Here is a 22,956-nt window from a genome sequence, read left to right as displayed (position 1 = left end):
AGATTATTCACTCAATGAATTCTGCATATTATTTTCTCCAAATAAATGAGAGATTATGTTCTCTTTCAGATTTTAACGAATGTGACTCTGATCCATGTGGTCAAAATTCCACATGCTCCAACACGGTTGGCAGCTACAACTGTTCTTGCTGGAGAGGATACACCCCAACAAACACATCTCTGCCCATTAGTTCTAACAACCCATGCATAGGTACGTAGGGGTTTCCTGAGACTTTCTTTTGTGATTTTCTTGGTTTTGAATGAAAATATTATACATTTCTCTTCAGAAATGCCTGCAACCTCTCAAATCTGTCCAGTTTTATTAAGAGTGTTCTGCTATCATGTTCTCTTCCAAGGTGTTTTTAAATGTGAAGTTATGAATTCCAAATGTTCATTTATTCGTTCTTATGTCCTTTAAGATACGTTTCTATGTTACTTTCCCTATAGACATCAATGAATGTGACTCTGATCCATGTGGTCAAAATTCCACCTGCTCCAACGCGATCGGCAGCTACAACTGTTCTTGCTGGAGAGGTTACACCCCGACAAACACATCTCTGACTATTAGTAACATCAATCCATGCATAGGTGTGCTCATTTTGTTCTTTATATGTTAGTGGAACACCTTCCACATTGAATTTACGCACAGATTCAAATGCTCTTCCATCTGTGTACAGATGCTCTTCCCCCCAAACTACATTTAAACCTGAATCCCACATTTTCCTTTATAGATATCAATGAATGTGACACAGATCCATGTGGTCAAAATTCCACCTGCTCCAATACCATTGGCAGCTACAACTGTTCTTGCTGGAGAGGATACACTCTGGCAAATACATCTCTGCCCATTAGTTCTAACAACCCTTGCATAGGTACGTAGGTTTTTCCTGAGACTTTTTTGTGATTTCTTTCCTTTTGAATGAAATTTCTAGCTATCATCATGGAATGAAAGCCAATCTATATTAAAGACAAATATTATTGAAATGTCTCACATAAGAAGTAGATGAATGCTGTTTTGTTCTCATTAGTTTCATTAGTCATTTTCTCATTAGTTCTAGCAATCCATGCATCGGTACGTTTTTCCTGAGAATGTTTTTGTGATTTCTTTCCTTTTGCAAAGTAGGTCATTTGAGCATGTACCATGTTTATAGTCTCTTTTGAAAGAGTTTTCATTCATAGGGAGATTATTCACTCAATGAATTCTGCATATTATTTTCTCCAAATAAATGAGAGATTATGTTCTCTTTCAGATTTTAACGAATGTGACTCTGATCCATGTGGTCAAAATTCCACATGCTCCAACACGGTTGGCAGCTACAACTGTTCTTGCTGGAGAGGATACACCCCAACAAACACATCTCTGCCCATTAGTTCTAACAACCCATGCATAGGTACGTAGGGGTTTCCTGAGACTTTCTTTTGTGATTTTCTTGGTTTTGAATGAAAATATTATACATTTCTCTTCAGAAATGCCTGCAACCTCTCAAATCTGTCCAGTTTTATTAAGAGTGTTCTGCTATCATGTTCTCTTCCAAGGTGTTTTTAAATGTGAAGTTATGAATTCCAAATGTTCATTTATTCGTTCTTATGTCCTTTAAGATACGTTTTTATGTTACTTTCCCTATAGACATCAATGAATGTGACTCTGATCCATGTGGTCAAAATTCCACCTGCTCCAACACAATTGGCAGCTACAACTGTTCTTGCTGGAGAGGATACACCCCAACAAACACATCTTTGCCCATTAACACTAGCAATCCATGCATAGGTGTGCAAGTTTTTATATTAAAATACTATGGTTGTCTAAATGCATCAAGGGAGATAATTTCCTCCAATGAAGGAGGAACGCGTCTTGTAATGTAACATATCCTACTCAACGACCAGCAATTTATTTTCTGCATCGTGCCACCACGACACCACAATGAAAAGTCTAGCATGTCAGAATTTTGGGGGAATCTCCTACAGCATTCTGTTGACCTTGACACTATGACGACATGTGACATGAACGATAGGTTACTCAATCTTGTAATGTGGCCAATCTCCCGACCAAGACGTGATAAGAATTTGGTTTTATGATCGCCTAGTCTGGCATGGTCAATCCTAAAAGGGCATTGTGGAAGACCGAAAGGTTGTGTAATCTGAACCAACCATAAGCAGTTCCCAATGCAAATGTTCCATATTTTCTTTTTTGTTGGGGGGGGGGGGGGGGGGCATTTTGTGTCATGTACATGTTGTCTATGTAATTGTGTCCCGTCCATTAAATGCAATCCATATACACAGTTCCTTCTAAAGTAATCTTAAAACAGTCCTCACCTCACATGCATGTAGATTATTTTCCAATAGTCACTTCTGTGTTTTAGAGTTTATAACTTTATAGTATTTTTCTCTTTCAGATTTTAACGAATGTGACACAGATCCATGTGGTCAAAATTCCACCTGCTCCAATACCATTGGAAGCTACAACTGTTCTTGCTGGAGAGGATACACTCCGACAAATACATCTCTGCCCATTAGTTCTAACAACCCTTGCATAGGTACGTAGGTTTTTCCTGAGACTTTTTTGTGATTTCTTTCCTTTTGAATGAAATTTCTAGCTATCATCATGGAATGAAAGCCAATCTATATTAAAGACAAATTTTCTTGAAATGTCTCACATTAGAAGTATATGAATGCTGTTTTGTTCTCATTAGTTTCATTAGTCATTTTCTCATTAGTTCTAGCAATCCATGCATCGATATGTTTTTCCTGAGAATGTTTTTGTGATTTCTTTCCTTTTGAAAAGTAGGTCATTTGAGCATGTACCATGTTTATAGTCTCTTTTGAAAGAGTTTTCATTTATAGGGAGATTATTCACTCAATAAATTCTGCATATTATTTTCTCCAAATAAATTAGAAATGATGTTCCCTTTCAGATTTTAACGAATGTAACACAGATCCATGTGGTCAAAATTCCACCTGCTCCAATACCATTGGCAGCTACAACTGTTCTTGCTGGATAGGATACACCCCGACAAACACATCTCTGCCCATAACTTCTACCAACCCATGCATAGGTACGTAGGTTTTTCCTGAGACTTTCTTTTGTGATTCTTTTTTTGTTTTGAATGAAAATTTCTCTTCAGAAATGCCTGCGATCTCTCAAATCTGTCCAGTTTTATTAAGAGTGTTCTGCACTCATGTTGTCTTCCAAGTCGTTTTAAATGTGAAGTTATGAATTCCAAATGTTCCTTTATTCATTCTCATGTCCTTTAAGATGAGTTTCTATGTTACTTTCCCTACAGACATCAATGAATGTGACTCTGATCCATGTGGTCAAAATTCCACCTGCTCCAACGCGATCGGCAGCTACAACTGTTCTTGCTGGAGAGGTTACATCCCGACAAACACATCTCTGACTATTAGTAACATCAATCCATGCATAGGTGTGCTCATTTTGTTCTTTATATGTTAGTGGAACACCTTCCACATTGAATTTACGCACAGATTCAAATGCTCTTCCATCTGTGTACAGATGCTCTTCCCCCCAAACTACATTTAAACCTGAATCCCACATTTTCCTTTATAGATATCAATGAATGTGACACAGATCCATGTGGTCAAAATTCCACCTGCTCCAATACCATTGGCAGCTACAACTGTTCTTGCTGGAGAGGATACACTCTGACAAATACATCTCTGCCCATTAGTTCTAACAACCCTTGCATAGGTACGTAGGTTTTTCCTGAGACTTTTTTGTGATTTCTTTCCTTTTGAATGAAATTTCTAGCTATCATCATGGAATGAAAGCCAATCTATATTAAAGACAAATATTATTGAAATGTCTCACATAAGAAGTAGATGAATGCTGTTTTATTCTCATTAGTTTCATTAGTCATTTTCTCATTAGTTCTAGCAATCCATGCATCGGTACGTTTTTCCTGAGAATGTTTTTGTGATTTCTTTCCTTTTGCAAAGTAGGTCATTTGAGCATGTACCATGTTTATAGTCTCTTTTGAAAGAGTTTTCATTCATAGGGAGATTATTCACTCAATGAATTCTGCATATTATTTTCTCCAAATAAATGAGAGATTATGTTCTCTTTCAGATTTTAACGAATGTGACTCTGATCCATGTGGTCAAAATTCCACATGCTCCAACACGGTTGGCAGCTACAACTGTTCTTGCTGGAGAGGATACACCCCAACAAACACATCTCTGCCCATTAGTTCTAACAACCCATGCATAGGTACGTAGGGGTTTCCTGAGACTTTCTTTTGTGATTTTCTTGGTTTTGAATGAAAATATTATACATTTCTCTTCAGAAATGCCTGCAACCTCTCAAATCTGTCCAGTTTTATTAAGAGTGTTCTGCTATCATGTTCTCTTCCAAGGTGTTTTTAAATGTGAAGTTATGAATTCCAAATGTTCATTTATTCGTTCTTATGTCCTTTAAGATACGTTTTTATGTTACTTTCCCTATAGACATCAATGAATGTGACTCTGATCCATGTGGTCAAAATTCCACCTGCTCCAACACAATTGGCAGCTACAACTGTTCTTGCTGGAGAGGATACACCCCAACAAACACATCTTTGCCCATTAACACTAGCAATCCATGCATAGGTGTGCAAGTTTTTATATTAAAATACTATGGTTGTCTAACTGCATCAAGGGAGATCATTTCCTCCAATGAAGGAGGAACGCGTCTTGTAATGTGACATATCCTACTCAACGACCAGCAATTTATTTTCTGCATCGTGCCACCACGACACCACAATGAAAAGTCTAGCATGTCAGAATTTTGGGGGAATCTCCTACAGCATTCTGTTGACCTTGACACTATGACGACATGTGACATGAACGATAGGTTACTCAATCTTGTAATGTGGCCAATCTCCCGACCAAGACGTGATAAGAATTTGGTTTTATGATCGCCTAGTCTGGCATGGTCAATCCTAAAAGGGCATTGTGGAAGACCGAAAGGTTGTGTAATCTGAACCAACCATAAGCAGTTCCCAATGCAAATGTTCCATATTTTCTTTTTTGTTGGGGGGGGGGGGGGGGGGGGCATTTTGTGTCATGTACATGTTGTCTATGTAATTGTGTCCCGTCCATTAAATGCAATCCATATACACAGTTCCTTCTAAAGTAATCTTAAAACAGTCCTCACCTCACATGCATGTAGATTATTTTCCAATAGTCACTTCTGTGTTTTAGAGTTTATAACTTTATAGTATTTTTCTCTTTCAGATTTTAACGAATGTGACACAGATCCATGTGGTCAAAATTCCACCTGCTCCAATACCATTGGAAGCTACAACTGTTCTTGCTGGAGAGGATACACTCCGACAAATACATCTCTGCCCATTAGTTCTAACAACCCTTGCATAGGTACGTAGGTTTTTCCTGAGACTTTTTTGTGATTTCTTTCCTTTTGAATGAAATTTCTAGCTATCATCATGGAATGAAAGCCAATCTATATTAAAGACAAATTTTCTTGAAATGTCTCACATTAGAAGTATATGAATGCTGTTTTGTTCTCATTAGTTTCATTAGTCATTTTCTCATTAGTTCTAGCAATCCATGCATCGATATGTTTTTCCTGAGAATGTTTTTGTGATTTCTTTCCTTTTGAAAAGTAGGTCATTTGAGCATGTACCATGTTTATAGTCTCTTTTGAAAGAGTTTTCATTTATAGGGAGATTATTCACTCAATAAATTCTGCATATTATTTTCTCCAAATAAATTAGAAATGATGTTCCCTTTCAGATTTTAACGAATGTAACACAGATCCATGTGGTCAAAATTCCACCTGCTCCAATACCATTGGCAGCTACAACTGTTCTTGCTGGATAGGATACACCCCGACAAACACATCTCTGCCCATAACTTCTACCAACCCATGCATAGGTACGTAGGTTTTTCCTGAGACTTTCTTTTGTGATTCTTTTTTTGTTTTGAATGAAAATTTCTCTTCAGAAATGCCTGCGATCTCTCAAATCTGTCCAGTTTTATTAAGAGTGTTCTGCACTCATGTTGTCTTCCAAGTCGTTTTAAATGTGAAGTTATGAATTCCAAATGTTCCTTTATTCATTCTCATGTCCTTTAAGATGAGTTTCTATGTTACTTTCCCTACAGACATCAATGAATGTGACTCTGATCCATGTGGTCAAAATTCCACCTGCTCCAACGCGATCGGCAGCTACAACTGTTCTTGCTGGAGAGGTTACATCCCGACAAACACATCTCTGACTATTAGTAACATCAATCCATGCATAGGTGTGCTCATTTTGTTCTTTATATGTTAGTGGAACACCTTCCACATTGAATTTACGCACAGATTCAAATGCTCTTCCATCTGTGTACAGATGCTCTTCCCCCCAAACTACATTTAAACCTGAATCCCACATTTTCCTTTATAGATATCAATGAATGTGACACAGATCCATGTGGTCAAAATTCCACCTGCTCCAATACCATTGGCAGCTACAACTGTTCTTGCTGGAGAGGATACACTCTGACAAATACATCTCTGCCCATTAGTTCTAACAACCCTTGCATAGGTACGTAGGTTTTTCCTGAGACTTTTTTGTGATTTCTTTCCTTTTGAATGAAATTTCTAGCTATCATCATGGAATGAAAGCCAATCTATATTAAAGACAAATATTATTGAAATGTCTCACATAAGAAGTAGATGAATGCTGTTTTATTCTCATTAGTTTCATTAGTCATTTTCTCATTAGTTCTAGCAATCCATGCATCGGTACGTTTTTCCTGAGAATGTTTTTGTGATTTCTTTCCTTTTGCAAAGTAGGTCATTTGAGCATGTACCATGTTTATAGTCTCTTTTGAAAGAGTTTTCATTCATAGGGAGATTATTCACTCAATGAATTCTGCATATTATTTTCTCCAAATAAATGAGAGATTATGTTCTCTTTCAGATTTTAACGAATGTGACTCTGATCCATGTGGTCAAAATTCCACATGCTCCAACACGGTTGGCAGCTACAACTGTTCTTGCTGGAGAGGATACACCCCAACAAACACATCTCTGCCCATTAGTTCTAACAACCCATGCATAGGTACGTAGGGGTTTCCTGAGACTTTCTTTTGTGATTTTCTTGGTTTTGAATGAAAATATTATACATTTCTCTTCAGAAATGCCTGCAACCTCTCAAATCTGTCCAGTTTTATTAAGAGTGTTCTGCTATCATGTTCTCTTCCAAGGTGTTTTTAAATGTGAAGTTATGAATTCCAAATGTTCATTTATTCGTTCTTATGTCCTTTAAGATACGTTTTTATGTTACTTTCCCTATAGACATCAATGAATGTGACTCTGATCCATGTGGTCAAAATTCCACCTGCTCCAACACAATTGGCAGCTACAACTGTTCTTGCTGGAGAGGATACACCCCAACAAACACATCTTTGCCCATTAACACTAGCAATCCATGCATAGGTGTGCAAGTTTTTATATTAAAATACTATGGTTGTCTAACTGCATCAAGGGAGATCATTTCCTCCAATGAAGGAGGAACGCGTCTTGTAATGTGACATATCCTACTCAACGACCAGCAATTTATTTTCTGCATCGTGCCACCACGACACCACAATGAAAAGTCTAGCATGTCAGAATTTTGGGGGAATCTCCTACAGCATTCTGTTGACCTTGACACTATGACGACATGTGACATGAACGATAGGTTACTCAATCTTGTAATGTGGCCAATCTCCCGACCAAGACGTGATAAGAATTTGGTTTTATGATCGCCTAGTCTGGCATGGTCAATCCTAAAAGGGCATTGTGGAAGACCGAAAGGTTGTGTAATCTGAACCAACCATAAGCAGTTCCCAATGCAAATGTTCCATATTTTCTTTTTTGTTGGGGGGGGGGGGGGGGCATTTTGTGTCATGTACATGTTGTCTATGTAATTGTGTCCCGTCCATTAAATGCAATCCATATACACAGTTCCTTCTAAAGTAATCTTAAAACAGTCCTCACCTCACATGCATGTAGATTATTTTCCAATAGTCACTTCTGTGTTTTAGAGTTTATAACTTTATAGTATTTTTCTCTTTCAGATTTTAACGAATGTGACACAGATCCATGTGGTCAAAATTCCACCTGCTCCAATACCATTGGAAGCTACAACTGTTCTTGCTGGAGAGGATACACTCCGACAAATACATCTCTGCCCATTAGTTCTAACAACCCTTGCATAGGTACGTAGGTTTTTCCTGAGACTTTTTTGTGATTTCTTTCCTTTTGAATGAAATTTCTAGCTATCATCATGGAATGAAAGCCAATCTATATTAAAGACAAATATTCTTGAAATGTCTCACATTAGAAGTATATGAATGCTGTTTTGTTCTCATTAGTTTCATTAGTCATTTTCTCATTAGTTCTAGCAATCCATGCATCGATATGTTTTTCCTGAGAATGTTTTTGTGATTTCTTTCCTTTTGAAAAGTAGGTCATTTGAGCATGTACCATGTTTATAGTCTCTTTTGAAAGAGTTTTCATTTATAGGGAGATTATTCACTCAATGAATTCTGCATATTATTTTCTCCAAATAAATTAGAAATGATGTTCCCTTTCAGATTTTAACGAATGTGACACAGATCCATGTGGTCAAAATTCCACCTGCTCCAATACCATTGGCAGCTACAACTGTTCTTGCTGGATAGGATACACCCCGACAAACACATCTCTGCCCATAACTTCTACCAACCCATGCATAGGTACGTAGGTTTTTCCTGAGACTTTCTTTTGTGATTCTTTTTTTGTTTTGAATGAAAATTTCTCTTCAGAAATGCCTGCGATCTCTCAAATCTGTCCAGTTTTATTAAGAGTGTTCTGCACTCATGTTGTCTTCCAAGTCGTTTTAAATGTGAAGTTATGAATTCCAAATGTTCCTTTATTCATTCTCATGTCCTTTAAGATGAGTTTCTATGTTACTTTCCCTACAGACATCAATGAATGTGACTCTGATCCATGTGGTCAAAATTCCACCTGCTCCAACGCGATCGGCAGCTACAACTGTTCTTGCTGGAGAGGTTACACCCCGACAAACACATCTCTGACTATTAGTAACATCAATCCATGCATAGGTGTGCTCATTTTGTTCTTTATATGTTAGTGGAACACCTTCCACATTGAATTTACGCACAGATTCAAATGCTCTTCCATCTGTGTACAAATGCTCTTCCCCCCAAACTACATTTAAACCTGAATCCCACATTTTCCTTTATAGATATCAATGAATGTGACACAGATCCATGTGGTCAAAATTCCACCTGCTCCAATACCATTGGCAGCTACAACTGTTCTTGCTGGAGAGGATACACCCCGACAAACACATCTTTGCCCATTAACACTAGCAATCCATGCATAGGTACGTAGGTTTTTCCTGAGACTTTCTTTTGTGATTCTTTTTTTGTTTTGAATGAAAATTTCTCTTCAGAAATGCCTGCAATCTCTCAAATCTGTCCAATTTCATTAAGAGTGTTCTGCTCTCATGTTCTCTTCCAAGGTGTTTTTAAATGTGAAGTTATGAATTCCAAATGTTCTTTTATTCATTCTTATTTCCTTTAAGATACGTTTTTATGTTACTTTCTGTATAGACATCAATGAATGCGACTCTGATCCATGTGGTGAAAATTCCACCTGCTCCAACACAATTGGCAGCTACAACTGCTCTTGCTGGAGAGGATACTCTCCAACAAACACATCTCTGACTATTAGTAACATCAATCCATGCATAAGTGTGCTAATTTTGTTCTTTATACGTTAGTGGAACCCCTTTTCCCATCATTACTTTTTATGGCTTATGTTTTATATTACTTTCCCCCATAGATGTAAATGAATGTGCCTCTGATCCATGTGGTAAAAACTCCACCTGCATTAACACGATTGGCATTTACAACTGTTCTTGCTGGAGAGGAATCCTCATAGCTGTCAACCCTCTCGTTTTTTCCGGGTTTCTCACGTATTTTAACTTTTTTCCCGCTGTCTTCCCGTTTTAATATTTTCCCGTAAATATCCCGTTGTCCTGTTGCTACACCCTTGCCCTTCCAACGAAACAGATGTTTTCAAAGCATCGTTTTGCGACAGTGAGACTATTTAAGATGACGGCGTGGTTGTCGTGAGAGCACGATTCAGTGGCACCTGCATAGTGTACGGCCGCACGCACTGTGTGTATCGGCCTACCAGTCTACTCAGCTACGAGTAGAGAAAGATTTCCCCTGTTTGTATATTCACTGGCCTACCATAACTTCCCAACTCTGCACTGTAGCCCATAAACTGCATGACAGGCTATTTATATTTTCTCTGTAAAATCTCTAAAATAACCAAATGCATTTGTTCAACTTTATGAAGAAGAATTACGCACTAGGCTACTTGGAACGCACACATTTTGTTTGCGCAGGAGAGAGAATGACAGCGCACAGGGCCATCGATTAGGCTACAGAACTTTAGTCTTGCTAGGGCTGTATAAAGTTGACCAAATTAATATAGGCTGTTCTTAGGCGTAAATAAAGTAGGCTACTTTGTTGTATTGTTTAGCTGACCAATGCACGAGCTTGCCATTATGAAACGGACTAATACTGCAACACTTCCAACGTTGGGGGACGAATGTTGACATTTTCCATATTCTGCGTGAAAAAAACCCAGGAAATCTCCCTTATTTTCAAAGCTCAATGTTGACAGCTATGGAGGATACACCCCAACAAACTCTTCTCTACCTATTAGCAGCAATAACACATGTATAGGTTTGTGCTGCATAATTATTTTTTCACGCAACTATTTTTCTTTTTTTTTTTAATTCCCTATAAATACCTTTAACTCCTGAAGTCTTTCCAATATTAATAAGCACTTCTTAAGTCTGTCTAATATGAATTGGCATATTCTGGGTACATATACAAAATGGCCACTTAAGTCGCACATTACGCGGCATGAAGCTGCGTGAAACTTCAGTACCACTTTCAGCCACTGTGCGTCGCTCTGCCACTGTACATCGCTCTGTCAGTAGCCTGCCTGTCGCCCCTTCTGAAAAAGCAGGAGGCTACCGTTAAACATAATTGTTGCAGAGAGGAATCCCAGCCTACGAATTCAATAACAAAATAAATCATGCATAATTAAACATTACCTCGATTTAGGCTACTTGGGTATGGCTTAAGGCTTGACTACACGGTGGTAACGAAATAACTGTTCAGAATTAATCTGTAGCCTTGGGTAGGCTTCTGCAGAAAACAATGTTGTTGGCGATTTAATTATATCTAGCGACGTTTTTAACAGGCTACGCTATAGAGGCTTAGACAACTATGACCCACGTTTTGGTTTCGTAAATTAATTTGCCCTACTTCTTGACTGCAATGTAAATTGACGTTATTGATTGCACTTTGTAGTTGATCAACTAAAAATAAAAGATGTATTTGGTGATGACGTTATTGTAGGCCTAGTAGACCTAAATTCTGAGAAATTAAATGGTACGAGAAACGATCTACATAGCGCACCAGACCGCATTGTCTTTAAGGGTTGAATGAAGGGAGTTTGCAAAAATTAGCGTATTTTTCAAGTCAATAAACATTCTTAAAGGACAATTCCGGTGCAAAATGAACCATGGGGTTAATTACACATGTGTACCGAGTTCGACCGTTCGCTGGGATTTATTTTCATGCTAGTCGAATGTGACCAGTTTTATTGCAAACCGCTAATTAGCGCTTAATGCTAGCCTTCGGGGCACACGTACAGTAAAAAGAAATTGCTATTTCTATACCACTAACAAGGCTCAAAATAGCACCACACTTACACAGTATAATGAGGGTCTCTACATGTAAACCGAAGCATTGAGAACTTTGTAAGTGTACAGGCAGTTTATTAAAAAGAAACACATTACCGTTCACGTCTGGTTCACATATACAGGCAGGCGATGTGAACTAAAATCAAACGTAATTTGCTCAATATAGGCCTATCAGAAATAATAGCTAGCTCCGATGTAACATAACTTGTATAGTGTACTTACTTAGTGGATGTCCATCTGGTCCCTCTGGTATGGATCGCCGCCTCCAATTTCTTTTCGGGACATGGAAAAAAGTTTTAACTACAGCCCTGTTTTAGCCTAGAAATCTAGACGCACCCTAGCGGCGGCAAATTAATTTGCTCAGCCTGTACATCTAGTACCAAACCATAGGGATTTCTATTGGCTGACGCCGTGGACGTCATCCAATCACAGCGCTCTATTTTGTTAGAGAGTCTTAAGGCGGGCTTAACAGGATAACGACAGTCCTGCGACGGTGAACAACAAGGAAGGTGGCTATGGCGAACGAAGAGCGGTTGTTTGAATCGGCGTTGGCGTCAACTTTGGAGGAGTTGTACTTGTGCTTTTCTTTGAAAGTTGAGCAACACAATGCACTTAATTCATTCCTTTCGAAGAAGGATGTATTTGCCATTTGCCGACCGGATACGGATATGGTCGTAGCTCTGGCCTATTGCATGCCTAGGCAGTTTGAAAGACAATTCTCTGCCCGCCCCTTGGATTAAGCGAGGTGAATGGTTCGATTCCAGACTATACATTTCAATGATATAGAATGGCCCGCCAGGCTAGCCCTGTTTATCAATGAGGGGAAATCTTCAGACTCTACAAAACACTGCGTCTCTTGGGGGTCGCGACGCAACAGGTCCCACTCCATGCAACACATGCACTCCTCTTCGGTGGCCATTAGGGGTTTGCACGGCGTGTCATCAGATCTGGACATCGCCATATTGGAGATACTCGCCTCATTAGAAAGCATTAGGCACTGAAGTAAATCCCTAACATCGTCAAGGAAAATGGTTAATTATTGCCGTGTTTTAGGTTGTACCAATAGGTCAGACTGAGAAAAACATCTGGTGTAGGTATCGACTTCCAAAAGTTATTAAAAAACCAGGGAGAAGGGACAATAATGCCAGAAGTTATCAGAGGAAGGGGGGCGCTTGTGGTTGAACTTGGTACTTCGTCTCCCTCACCCAACTCATATGGATCTGCGCTGCCAATAATCCGTAATTTCTCGAAATATCGCGCCTTTTCTTGTGGTCCAAGTCCTGCCCTATATGCCTTTGCATCTTAGACGCATTTTGATGAGCTTTTCTGTTGTTTAGACACGGCTACAATCACGTAAGATATCCAAAGTGCATAATACTCCATTGTACTTCATTCACTGAGTATCGCCAATATGGCCGCGCATGCTGGGTTACCATAGTTACCGGCCAGAATGTGACGTCGGTGCAAACCCCTAATAGCTTCACAATGTCCGCAGGTAGCCTACACCACCAGTTTCCAGAAGTGCGAGGCTGACTACAGGCAGTGGTGGAATGTAACGAAGTACAAATACTTCGTTACTGTACTTAAGTAAATTTTCCACGTATTTGTACTTTACTTAAGTAGAATTTATAGTGCATACTTTTGACTTTTACTTCGTTACATTTTACAGCAATTATCTGTACTTTTACTCCGCTACATTTCTACAACACCATCGTTCCTTTTTACAATACATTTTATGATCAGATTTTTTTTCTCTCTGACAAACACGTTTGTTTTACCAGGGGGCGGGGTTGCTACCAAAGATTTTGGAGCTACGTGCCCAGCTTCTAAATCTTTTAAATATAAGCTTCTAGTCTAGACCAGGCAAAGCGTGAGCTTGTAGCCATCTGCATTCGGTAGGCTATATTCACCAGACCCATGGCTACACTGTACATGCAACTGTGTTCTGTGCCTTTCTCTGTCTGTTATCTGCAGCGTTAGGGCCTCCTCTCCGATCAGATTGCTATCCGCGGATCAGCGAAGTTACAGGCTATGCCCATGCTTCTGCCACACATCTGATAGAACCGCTGGCCGAAAAAAACGTAGCATTTTCCAGATTAGGAAATATTTCTTAATTGTGTGTGATCAAATAAAGAGGCATAGCCTACAATTGGGGGTAGAAATGTGAGCGCTCATTCAATGTCTACTGTATGTGCGTCTGCGCAAGTGAAACGTAACCTAATCATGAAGACACCTTCCTCAGCAACTTTTCTGTTCAATCAGCAGAATTGGCATTACGATCCACCCGACGTTTCCCTTGTCTACCCCGTTAAACTTCAGGCTCTCGTGTTTTGCTGAATGATATTTTACTCAGCAGATCACCCTAGTAGATGACCAGAATTACAGTCTCTAGAATTGTAGGTCAGAATGTAAACTGGGCCACAGATGGTAAGCACAATTGCTATTAGCTTGAAACTATCTAGTCGAGTATAACCTAAAACTAGCTTAATTAAAATGCCACAGCCCATACTAATTTTTCTTTTAGAATATAGATATTAAGAGAATAAATCATTATGCAAATACTTTTACTTTTAATACTTAAAGTACATTTAAAAGCAGGTACTTTTTACTTTTACTTAAGTAGGGTTGTCATTGTGGTACTTTTACTTTTACTAAAGTAAATATTTCTCTGTGTATTTGTACTTTTACTTAAGTACTGAGATTCAGTACTTCCTCCACCACTGACTACAGGTAGCTTTCTCTCTCATAGCCCTTTCACGGAGCTCCCGAAGCTCTTCGTTGGTATATTCCGACTCAAAAAGATATGGACGTCCAATAAGGGTTCATCCTCGATGTCTTCAAATTCGTTCAAATAACCTGCCATCTCTTATGTCTCCTGTTGCGTTCAGTGCTTCTCTTTTGCACAGTCCTTTCTTTCGGCAACAATGTTTCAGGCGAGATTCACTTCACATTCCAGAGTTCTGTTTTCCCAAGGCGCCTGCCTGTATGTGAACCAGACGTGAACGGTAATGTGTTTCTTTTTAATAAACTGCCTGTACACTTACAAAGTTCTCAATGCTTCGGTTAACATGTAGAGACCCTCATTATGCTACTGTGTAAGTGTTTTGAGCCTTGTTAGTGGTATAGAAATAGCTATTTCTTTCTACTGTACGTGTCCCCCGAAGGCTAGCGTTAAATGATAATTACCGGTTTGCAATAAAACTGGTCACATTCGACTAGCATGAAAACAAATCCCAGCGAACGGTCGAACTTGGTACACATGTGTAATTAACCCCTAGGTTAATTTTGCGCCGGAATTGTCCTTTAATTTTCGAATGTCTTTGTCAGGGAACATTTGACTTTTCAAAACCATAGGCCTGGTAGTCGCTCAGACAAGGAGTTATAAGATAAAGGCAATACCATTTGTGTCACCTAATGCAGTTCAGTGAATTAGCAAGATACCATCAGAAGCCAACAATCATAAAACACCTGTGCGCGCGCTCTCTCTCCCCTGCGGATGAAGCTGTCTGCGTGTTGTAGGCTAGATTTGCGTGAGTTCTTTCTATCTGCTTTACTTTTGTGAGTTGCGACCACCTAGGCTATGTTATAGACGTTCTATGTCCAAATGATGTCTGTCTATCATCGTTGCACTCGAAGAAAACCGGAATGTTTAATTTGTCCTGCATTTCTTCTACGGCTGCAAACGGGATTCACTCGCAGTTAACCAAATATGTCTTTATTAGGGCAGGGCAGGCATATTTCTGGCTATTAAATTATTTCTAAACCAGTCTGCTAAAGTCTGTAGTGAAGTCTGTGCAGGGTTTTCGAGGCTCCATTTCTTTTTACGAGACACCCTGCTCACTAGAGACATCTGCTGGTTGTTTGGGTTGTTGCAGCGTTGTTGCAGCGTCACTGGAAAAATACAAATTAAGTCGCGTGATACCGCATGATCCCGCGCGCGGACCGCGAGGGAAGCTGGCCAAATCGAAGCAATGCCCACTGTAGTCCTGCTAGTTGTGTGGTATATTTGCAGTCAGCTATTTTTTTTTTTCATTATTACTTTTTTGAAGACTTATGTTTTTATATTACTTTTCCCCTTAGATGTAAATGAATGTGAATCTGATCCATGTGGTAAAAACTCTACCTGCATCAACACGATTGGTAGTTACAACTGTTCTTGCTGGAGAGGATACACCCCAACAAACTCATCTCTACCTATTAGCAGCAACAACACATGTATAGGTTTGTGCTGCATAATTATTATTTTATGCAGCTATTTTTAATTTTTTTAATTCCCTATACATACTTTTAACTCCAGAAATCTTTCCAATATTAATAAGCACTTCTGAAGTCTTTCTAGTATGAATTGGCATATTCTGGGAACATAGTCTTGCTAGTTATGTGGTATATTTGCAGTCAGCAATTTTTGTTTTCATTATTACTTTTTTGAAGACTTATGTTTTTATATTACTTTTCCCCTTAGATGTAAATGAATGTGAATCTGATCCATGTGGTAAAAACTCCACCTGCATCAACACGATTGGTAGTTACAACTGTTCTTGCTGGAGAGGATACACCCCAACAAACTCATCTCTACCTGTTAGCAGCAACAACACATGTATAGGTTTGTGCTGCATTATAATGTTTTTTTTTTTTTTTTTCATTTTTTGTTTGATTCCCTATAAATACATTTAACTTCTGAAGTCGTTCCAATATTAATAAGCATATTCTGGGAACATGTACCCATTTAAATTAGGGCCCCAGGGTTTTTATAGTACCTACAGCATATACAATAAATGTATATAAGGGGGAAAAAACACTATAAAACTCACAAGAAAAAACATAATACCTATGCACAGCTCCCGGTTCTTCTGGTCCAATCAGAGCAGGCCAGTGTGAGATCTGACTGTCAATCACTGTCTGGTGCAGTCTGGTGCGCACTGACGAGCACAAACTCGATGGTAGTGGGGGAGGGGCATGAGAGTTGTAAACATTCAAAATCTTGGCTAAGTCCCCTCAATCTGTCAGACTTCCCAACTGCAGCTTTAACATAGGGGGTTCCTTACTTATGCCCCCTGTTCCTTACTTATGCCCCCTGTATTTTAAGGAATAACGTTTATTTATTTACTTACTATGCATGATTCATTCACAAAGAAAATTGGTGTCCTTAAAGGTTGGATTTTTCCTCATTTTTTTAATTAAGGCATTAAAGGTGCACTATGAGTTCCTGCATGACGTCACTTCTGTTGACTTTCAAAGTAAATACCAAAGTGAGCAAAGAGCAAGCTCGCCCCTCCATGTACTAACGGCACATCATTATATCATTGATTCCAATGGGAAAGACAGCCAGTAGTCACACGTTACATCTAGTTATTAATTCACAGGACATCCAATCCTTTTAAAAACCTATACATGTGTTGTTGCTGCTAATAGGTAGAGATGAGTTTGTTGGGGTGTATCCTCTCCTGCAAATTGGTGTAAGATGATAACTCTTACACCAACCTTATTCTGTGCCTTTTATTCATGTTTGTTTAAAGATTTAGTAAGTATAATATAAGCCCTTTTTCGCTCCCCACTTTGATGCAGCTCCATATTGTCAGTGATTGGCTGGAACGTGGTTTGTTATATTTTGGTGCACAGCCTGTGCCCTGTGTTTGTTTGACGAGTTACGGCCCCTGTGTTGTTTCCCAAGACCAGGCTTTTTCACAGTGTATTCAGGGGACAGGCAGCTAGCGGATCAAGATGCTTACGATTTGAGACAACATTGAAATCGCGCTGAAACCATGCAGGAACTCATAGTGCACCTTTAAGATCAATTTTCAAAAGATTTTTTTTTATTCCACTTTTTAGTCAACTTTAGCATGGGTGTCTTAACTTATGCACAACACTGTATTCTATTTAGGTAAATTCAAAATACTCCATTATGCATTCTTTCGACTGCTCACAATATTATTTTCCATCATAAATGACAATGAATATAACTCTAATCCATGTGGTCAAAACTCCACCTGCTCCAACACCATTGGCAGCTACAACTGTTCTTGCTGGAGTGGATATAATCCAACAAACAAATCTCTTCCTATTAGTGTTAGCAACCCCTGCACAGGTGCTTTACCTTCATACCTTTTGCTTGCATTTTCTCTAATGCTTTAATGGCATGTTTATTCAAAGGCCTATTGTAATCTGTACAAAAACATGGACGTCAATGGATTAATCTTTTTTTCTGCTATAACAGAAGCATCAATATCTGAAACAACACCATTACCATCAACACGTCCAGCAACAACAACTAAAACACCACCACCAACAACAACAACAACAACGACACCAACAACGACACCACCAACAATACCTCCAACAATACCACCAACAACAACACCAGCAATACCACCAACAATACCACCAACAACAACACCAGCAATACCACCAACAATACCACCAACAACAACACCAGCAATACCACCAACAATACCACCAACAACAACACCAGCAATACCACCAACAGCAGCTGGTATGTGAAGAAGGAGATTCATGTGATGGTGTTATCTCCACATTTGTCAACATCACTATCAACACATCACTGTCACTAATATAAGAACTCTGCCAGTAAAGTAACCATGTGTAATTACTAGTATTACAAGAGTAGTATTAGCAGAACTCAAAACAATTTTGATTTTGAGTTAGGCTTTTTTTTTTTTTTTCACAGTTTTTAGTAAAACAAAATCATAATTTATAACTAAGTAGGACTGATTATATGAGTTGTAGTTCTCAAGGTGTGGTCATATGTTTGAGTCAGGAAAAAAAACTGTATAGGTTTGCTATAAAGTGCAAAGGATGACTATCTATATAAAATCAAATTATATCTAGTGAATGTTCAGTTTCTGTGCTCTGTGATGTGCAGTGAATGATTTGTTCTATGTTAGATTCAGTGAGTGCCCCCCCCCCCCCTAATCTTATGTTAAACTCTTGTTTTACATCTGCAGTTTCTACCATTCGTTTCTCTTTGACAATGACACAAAAGTTTGATTTTCAACTCAATGATGCATCAACGGAGATATACAAGACCTATAAAAAAGATATTGAATTTGCAGTGAGTATCTTTTTTGTAATATTGCTTATTGTCATCCAAAAAGTATTACAAGCCAAATAGTAAATGTGAATAGTTTGAGTAAGTTGGCACCTTAATACATCACTAAATCTTATTGTCATGTAGGTAGACAACAACTTTAAAATGTTTACAGACGGGTACAAACCCAATTCAGCAGCTGTCACAGGTTTCAGGTATGCTGATTTTATTGTTTTGTACATATCACTGCAATATCAAAGTAATCATGTTGTTTTGAATTTCCATGTTTTAATGTTGATCACAGATGTTATTATGCCTCAACAGGCCAGGTAGTGTGATTGTAGACCTCTCCCTTCAGTTGACGGATCCAAACACCAGTTTTATGAAAGCAAACAAAGGCATTGTAACAGACCTTACGAACAAAAAATATCCATTGGCTGATAATCCCTTCGTTGTAAGTGGTAAGTTATCTTAAAAGATGATAAAAATGTCAAAAATGATGTTCATTTAACAACAACAAAAATATGAAAACACATTTGCTTTGCAGCACTGAATTTGCATCAATTTGTTTTTTTCTCTTTTCTCAGAAAAAACTAAATTAAGAGTGGGCAGTGACTCTCTTTTCCCCCAGCAACAAATGGTGTTGAAATGCAGTGGAGATGTGTCTGAATGGAGATTTAATGGGCAGAAAATCTTTTCTTCTGAATCTTTTGACTCAACAGGCCAAATCACCATAAAAAATATCGACTCCTCTTTCAATGGTGAAGTATCAACCCCACATACAATGTTTTTTACAATTTATGCATTTTCTAACGCAGACGCCAACCTGTATGCATTTTGCGTAGCAACCACACATTTTCACATAAAAGTACGCCGATGCAATTTTTTTATTAAAACTACGCCAAACGAGCAGACATCCAATTTCTCCGGAAAGCCCCTTGAGCATGTGAATTAGAATCTCCCGCAAATCTATTTCATGCGAGGATGAGATACAGAGAGAAAGTGACAAGCGAGAATGACAGGCAAAGCATAGTGGCCTCTCTTTATGTATTTTTTTCTTCATTCAACTGTGGGTTAAATAAAATACTTGATGAGGTGAGTTTATCAAGTGTTCACTCTAAATTCGCCCTACATCCCCCCTGCTGCCGTTTTGCGAAACTAAAAATATTCCACTGAGTGCGATTGTAAATTCACCTAGGCCTAATAGTTTGATGTTGTCTTGAAAGTTATTACTTGTTCACCAGTAGTTTCAGTTAGTATTTTTCAATGTGTCGCTGTTGGTTAAAGTTTTCATAACTAAAAGGTGCTAATTATATGGAACACAGACCTTTCCAAGGCAAAATGCAGCCATTAACAACGAGTCTGAAAGTGGACCTAGGCTAAATATTTTGAGCTGCTCATTGATGAGTGTTCAATTTGTTTTTTTCTTTGGAGCATGTAGATCCTTCTTCTTGATTATTAGTGTGAAAACAGCGAGAACAAATAATAGGCTTCCAGATGGAGATTGCGCACTTATCACAGTTGGGATAATGTAGACCTAATCATTGCAGCCTCACAGATGTCAGAAAGACACCGCGATCTGAGAAAAACTGAGTGCATGTGCAAGTGAAATTCTTTAAAAGCAATCAGTAATTTGCATTAGGAAATTGGCATAACATGGGCGATAGATGTATTTCTTTACAAAATAAATCTTTAATAATAATGGATTGAAAAGAGGTAATAATACCAGACATGATTGAATAGAGGCCACATATAAGAAAACGGACAACACATCCACATCAGTTCCTATCAACACAAGTGTTTTTCATAGGTCAGGATTATTAGGCTCTAAAACAGATTGTCAACATTATAGAGTAAAAGATTCAGTTTGCACTTTCAGGAACACATTAGATCACATTTAGATAGATGTTCGACATCAAAAATGGGTCCCTATCCAAAATGTGTCTGTTTTTGGCTGCATGCATAAAGGACGACGTGAGCATTGTTTTTTTCTTGGCTGGAGGTGCTACTCAAAAAAATTCTTCCAAGTTTGGCAGGTCTGCTAAGACATAGAGCCACCAGTCTTTGTGCCATTTCCTACTAAATGTATAAAATTTTGAAAGTGGAAGTTGCATTCTGGCAATTAAGTGATTTGAAATCTCCGCCATACACACACATTGGAGTGACCATGTCATGGCAGATGCCATATTCTGTATAGTGTCATGTACAACAACATTATGATATCAGTTACAGCCACAGACCATGTTACATATAAAAACAGGCCATGGTTCAAGCTAGAGTAGTCTAACAGTCTAAAAGTAGGCCTACATTTTAAAGATGTTTACCATTTGGTCAGATACCATACGTACAAAATATACATTACAAATTAAATGGGCGTTTTTATAGAATAATTTTTTGGGTTTTGTCTCCCTACAGGTCGTTATGAGTGTATATCAAATAAAAACTCAGTGCCATATATTAGGTGGGAAAATATTGATAGCATAAAACAATACCCTGTAATTCAGATAAGCCAGGACAAAATATTTCGGTGTGAAGAAGGACAAAGAGTTACCCTGCAGTGTTGCTCAAGCACAGATTATGAAGTTGAGATGATGGTGGAGCGTAATGAAAACGGTCATCTCAATCCAGGTGATTTTTGCTTTTACTTGAAAAATGCAGATTGTAACAAGTTAGTCATATTTACTTGTTTGCCTTCATTAGAATTGTTTTATGTTATAAAATATTTTCAGACTAATATTGCTCTCTGAATCTTGCCTTAGAAATATCAGAAAATTGCAAGTATTCATACAGTGTACAGAACTGTGAACGTGCTCCAGGAAAAGCTGAACTCAGCTGCAAAGTTAAAAACCCAAACTTGCAGGGCTTTGGTTATAGTTCAGAAAAAGTGATGTTAACTTTTAAAAATGAAGGTAAGGTTTCTCCATGTTACCTCCATTCAGTATGCATAATATGAATGTCACCTATGTCTATAAATAAGAAAAATAAAACAACTAAGCCCTTTTCTAACTTGCAGAATTTGATTGTCGCGATGACAATTTTGGATCTGGAAATGATGGTGATGTAGCAGAAGGTGACTGTGAAGGTGATGAAATTGGTAGTGTTACTGCTATATGCAGTAGAACTACAAGTAATTGGGAGGAACAAGAAAACAATTGTGTTTTGATTGTGATCAAAAAGCTGGAAGAGGAATCTCAGGTAATATGCCTTTGTTTTATCCACTCCCATATACCAAAGATGAATGCTTACCTCATGTTATTGTTTACTTCAGTTTTAGAGTTTTCTCTTTGTTTATTACAACAGCTTTACACACAAAAAGAAAATAATTTGCATAATACATTTTTGTCAGATGACCTTTAGTCATAATAATTCCAATGTCAATATCAAAGTTTTTATGAAACTGTTAAACTTTTATATACAGGATGAGAGGATAGAAAATATACAGAGTAAATAGAGATGGTTCTGAGGGTTAATATCTATTAATATGTGATAACCTGTTCTGACCTATATGAGTCAAAATAGTTACCATTATTATTGTTATAACAAAGTTACCATAAGTCTTGGACAGTAGCAGTCATGATGGCTAATGCCAGTGTATAGCATCAGTTCACCGGGGTACAAATTTAACAGTTGGATTGTGTCTTTCACAATTTTTTTTAGATCTTGTCAGCCGAAACCCTACCAGTGTTTGTGGAAAAATTAAGTAACATCGCATTGGAAAATGAAGAAAAGATAACTAACTCAACAGCAAATATAAAAAGCATTGTAACTATCCTGAATAATATTGCAAATACTTCAAAAGACTTTACAATCAGTGGGGATGTCATAAAGGTATGTACACTATACATATGTAATAGCAAGTAATATGTAAGATTAACAAACATATGACCTAAACAAACTATGGGTACTGAGTTAATGACCAAAAGGAATGCTACACAAGCAGGTAGACACCATTTATGAGATATATCTAACCAACCTACAATGATGCGTGGAAAAACCTGCAAGAATCTTGCAAGAATTCATCATTCAAAGTGTTTTAGAGTGTCATTAAGTGGCATCACACACGTACAGATAATATCAACCGATAAGCTTCTCTCTGATCGGAAACACACACAGTCCAATGGGGAATCTACAG

General features: G+C 38.2%; 1 protein-coding gene and 1 long non-coding RNA gene across 2 annotated transcripts in view; both read left to right on the top strand.

The window, feature by feature from the left end:
* Window positions 1-2,396: 2,396 nt before the first annotated feature.
* On the top strand, window positions 2,397-4,218 carry LOC143109829 (uncharacterized). The gene is made up of 5 exons (XR_012983985.1): window positions 2,397-2,533; window positions 2,912-3,052; window positions 3,281-3,421; window positions 3,565-3,705; window positions 4,084-4,218. It is a non-coding gene; the product is annotated as an uncharacterized LOC143109829 (long non-coding RNA).
* Window positions 4,219-4,819: 601 nt separating this feature from the next.
* LOC143109208 (adhesion G protein-coupled receptor F5-like) overlaps window positions 4,820-22,956 on the top strand; it is a 36,029-nt gene continuing 17,892 nt past the window's right edge. Inside the window, exons 1-20 of the mRNA XM_076271864.1 lie at window positions 4,820-4,829; window positions 5,229-5,369; window positions 5,748-5,888; window positions 6,117-6,257; window positions 6,401-6,541; window positions 6,920-7,060; window positions 9,603-9,743; window positions 9,835-9,992; window positions 10,673-10,748; window positions 15,860-16,000; window positions 16,242-16,382; window positions 17,994-18,269; window positions 18,742-18,848; window positions 18,972-19,039; window positions 19,149-19,285; window positions 19,412-19,585; window positions 21,240-21,452; window positions 21,584-21,733; window positions 21,838-22,019; window positions 22,482-22,652. Coding sequence (XP_076127979.1) covers window positions 4,820-4,829; window positions 5,229-5,369; window positions 5,748-5,888; window positions 6,117-6,257; window positions 6,401-6,541; window positions 6,920-7,060; window positions 9,603-9,743; window positions 9,835-9,992; window positions 10,673-10,748; window positions 15,860-16,000; window positions 16,242-16,382; window positions 17,994-18,269; window positions 18,742-18,848; window positions 18,972-19,039; window positions 19,149-19,285; window positions 19,412-19,585; window positions 21,240-21,452; window positions 21,584-21,733; window positions 21,838-22,019; window positions 22,482-22,652 — 2,850 coding nt within the window. The remainder of the gene's footprint in view (window positions 4,830-5,228; window positions 5,370-5,747; window positions 5,889-6,116; window positions 6,258-6,400; window positions 6,542-6,919; window positions 7,061-9,602; window positions 9,744-9,834; window positions 9,993-10,672; window positions 10,749-15,859; window positions 16,001-16,241; window positions 16,383-17,993; window positions 18,270-18,741; window positions 18,849-18,971; window positions 19,040-19,148; window positions 19,286-19,411; window positions 19,586-21,239; window positions 21,453-21,583; window positions 21,734-21,837; window positions 22,020-22,481; window positions 22,653-22,956) is intronic.

Source organism: Alosa pseudoharengus, unplaced genomic scaffold (assembly GCF_046254945.1).
Source record: "Alosa pseudoharengus isolate Yale_2024_CS ecotype anadromous, Long Island Sound unplaced genomic scaffold, YU_APseudo_1.1 YU_APseudo_1.1_scf_7, whole genome shotgun sequence".
Lineage (NCBI taxonomy): Eukaryota > Metazoa > Chordata > Actinopteri > Clupeiformes > Clupeidae > Alosa > Alosa pseudoharengus.
Note: the sequence above shows the minus strand (reverse complement) of the source record. Positions and strands in the feature narration are given on the sequence as shown.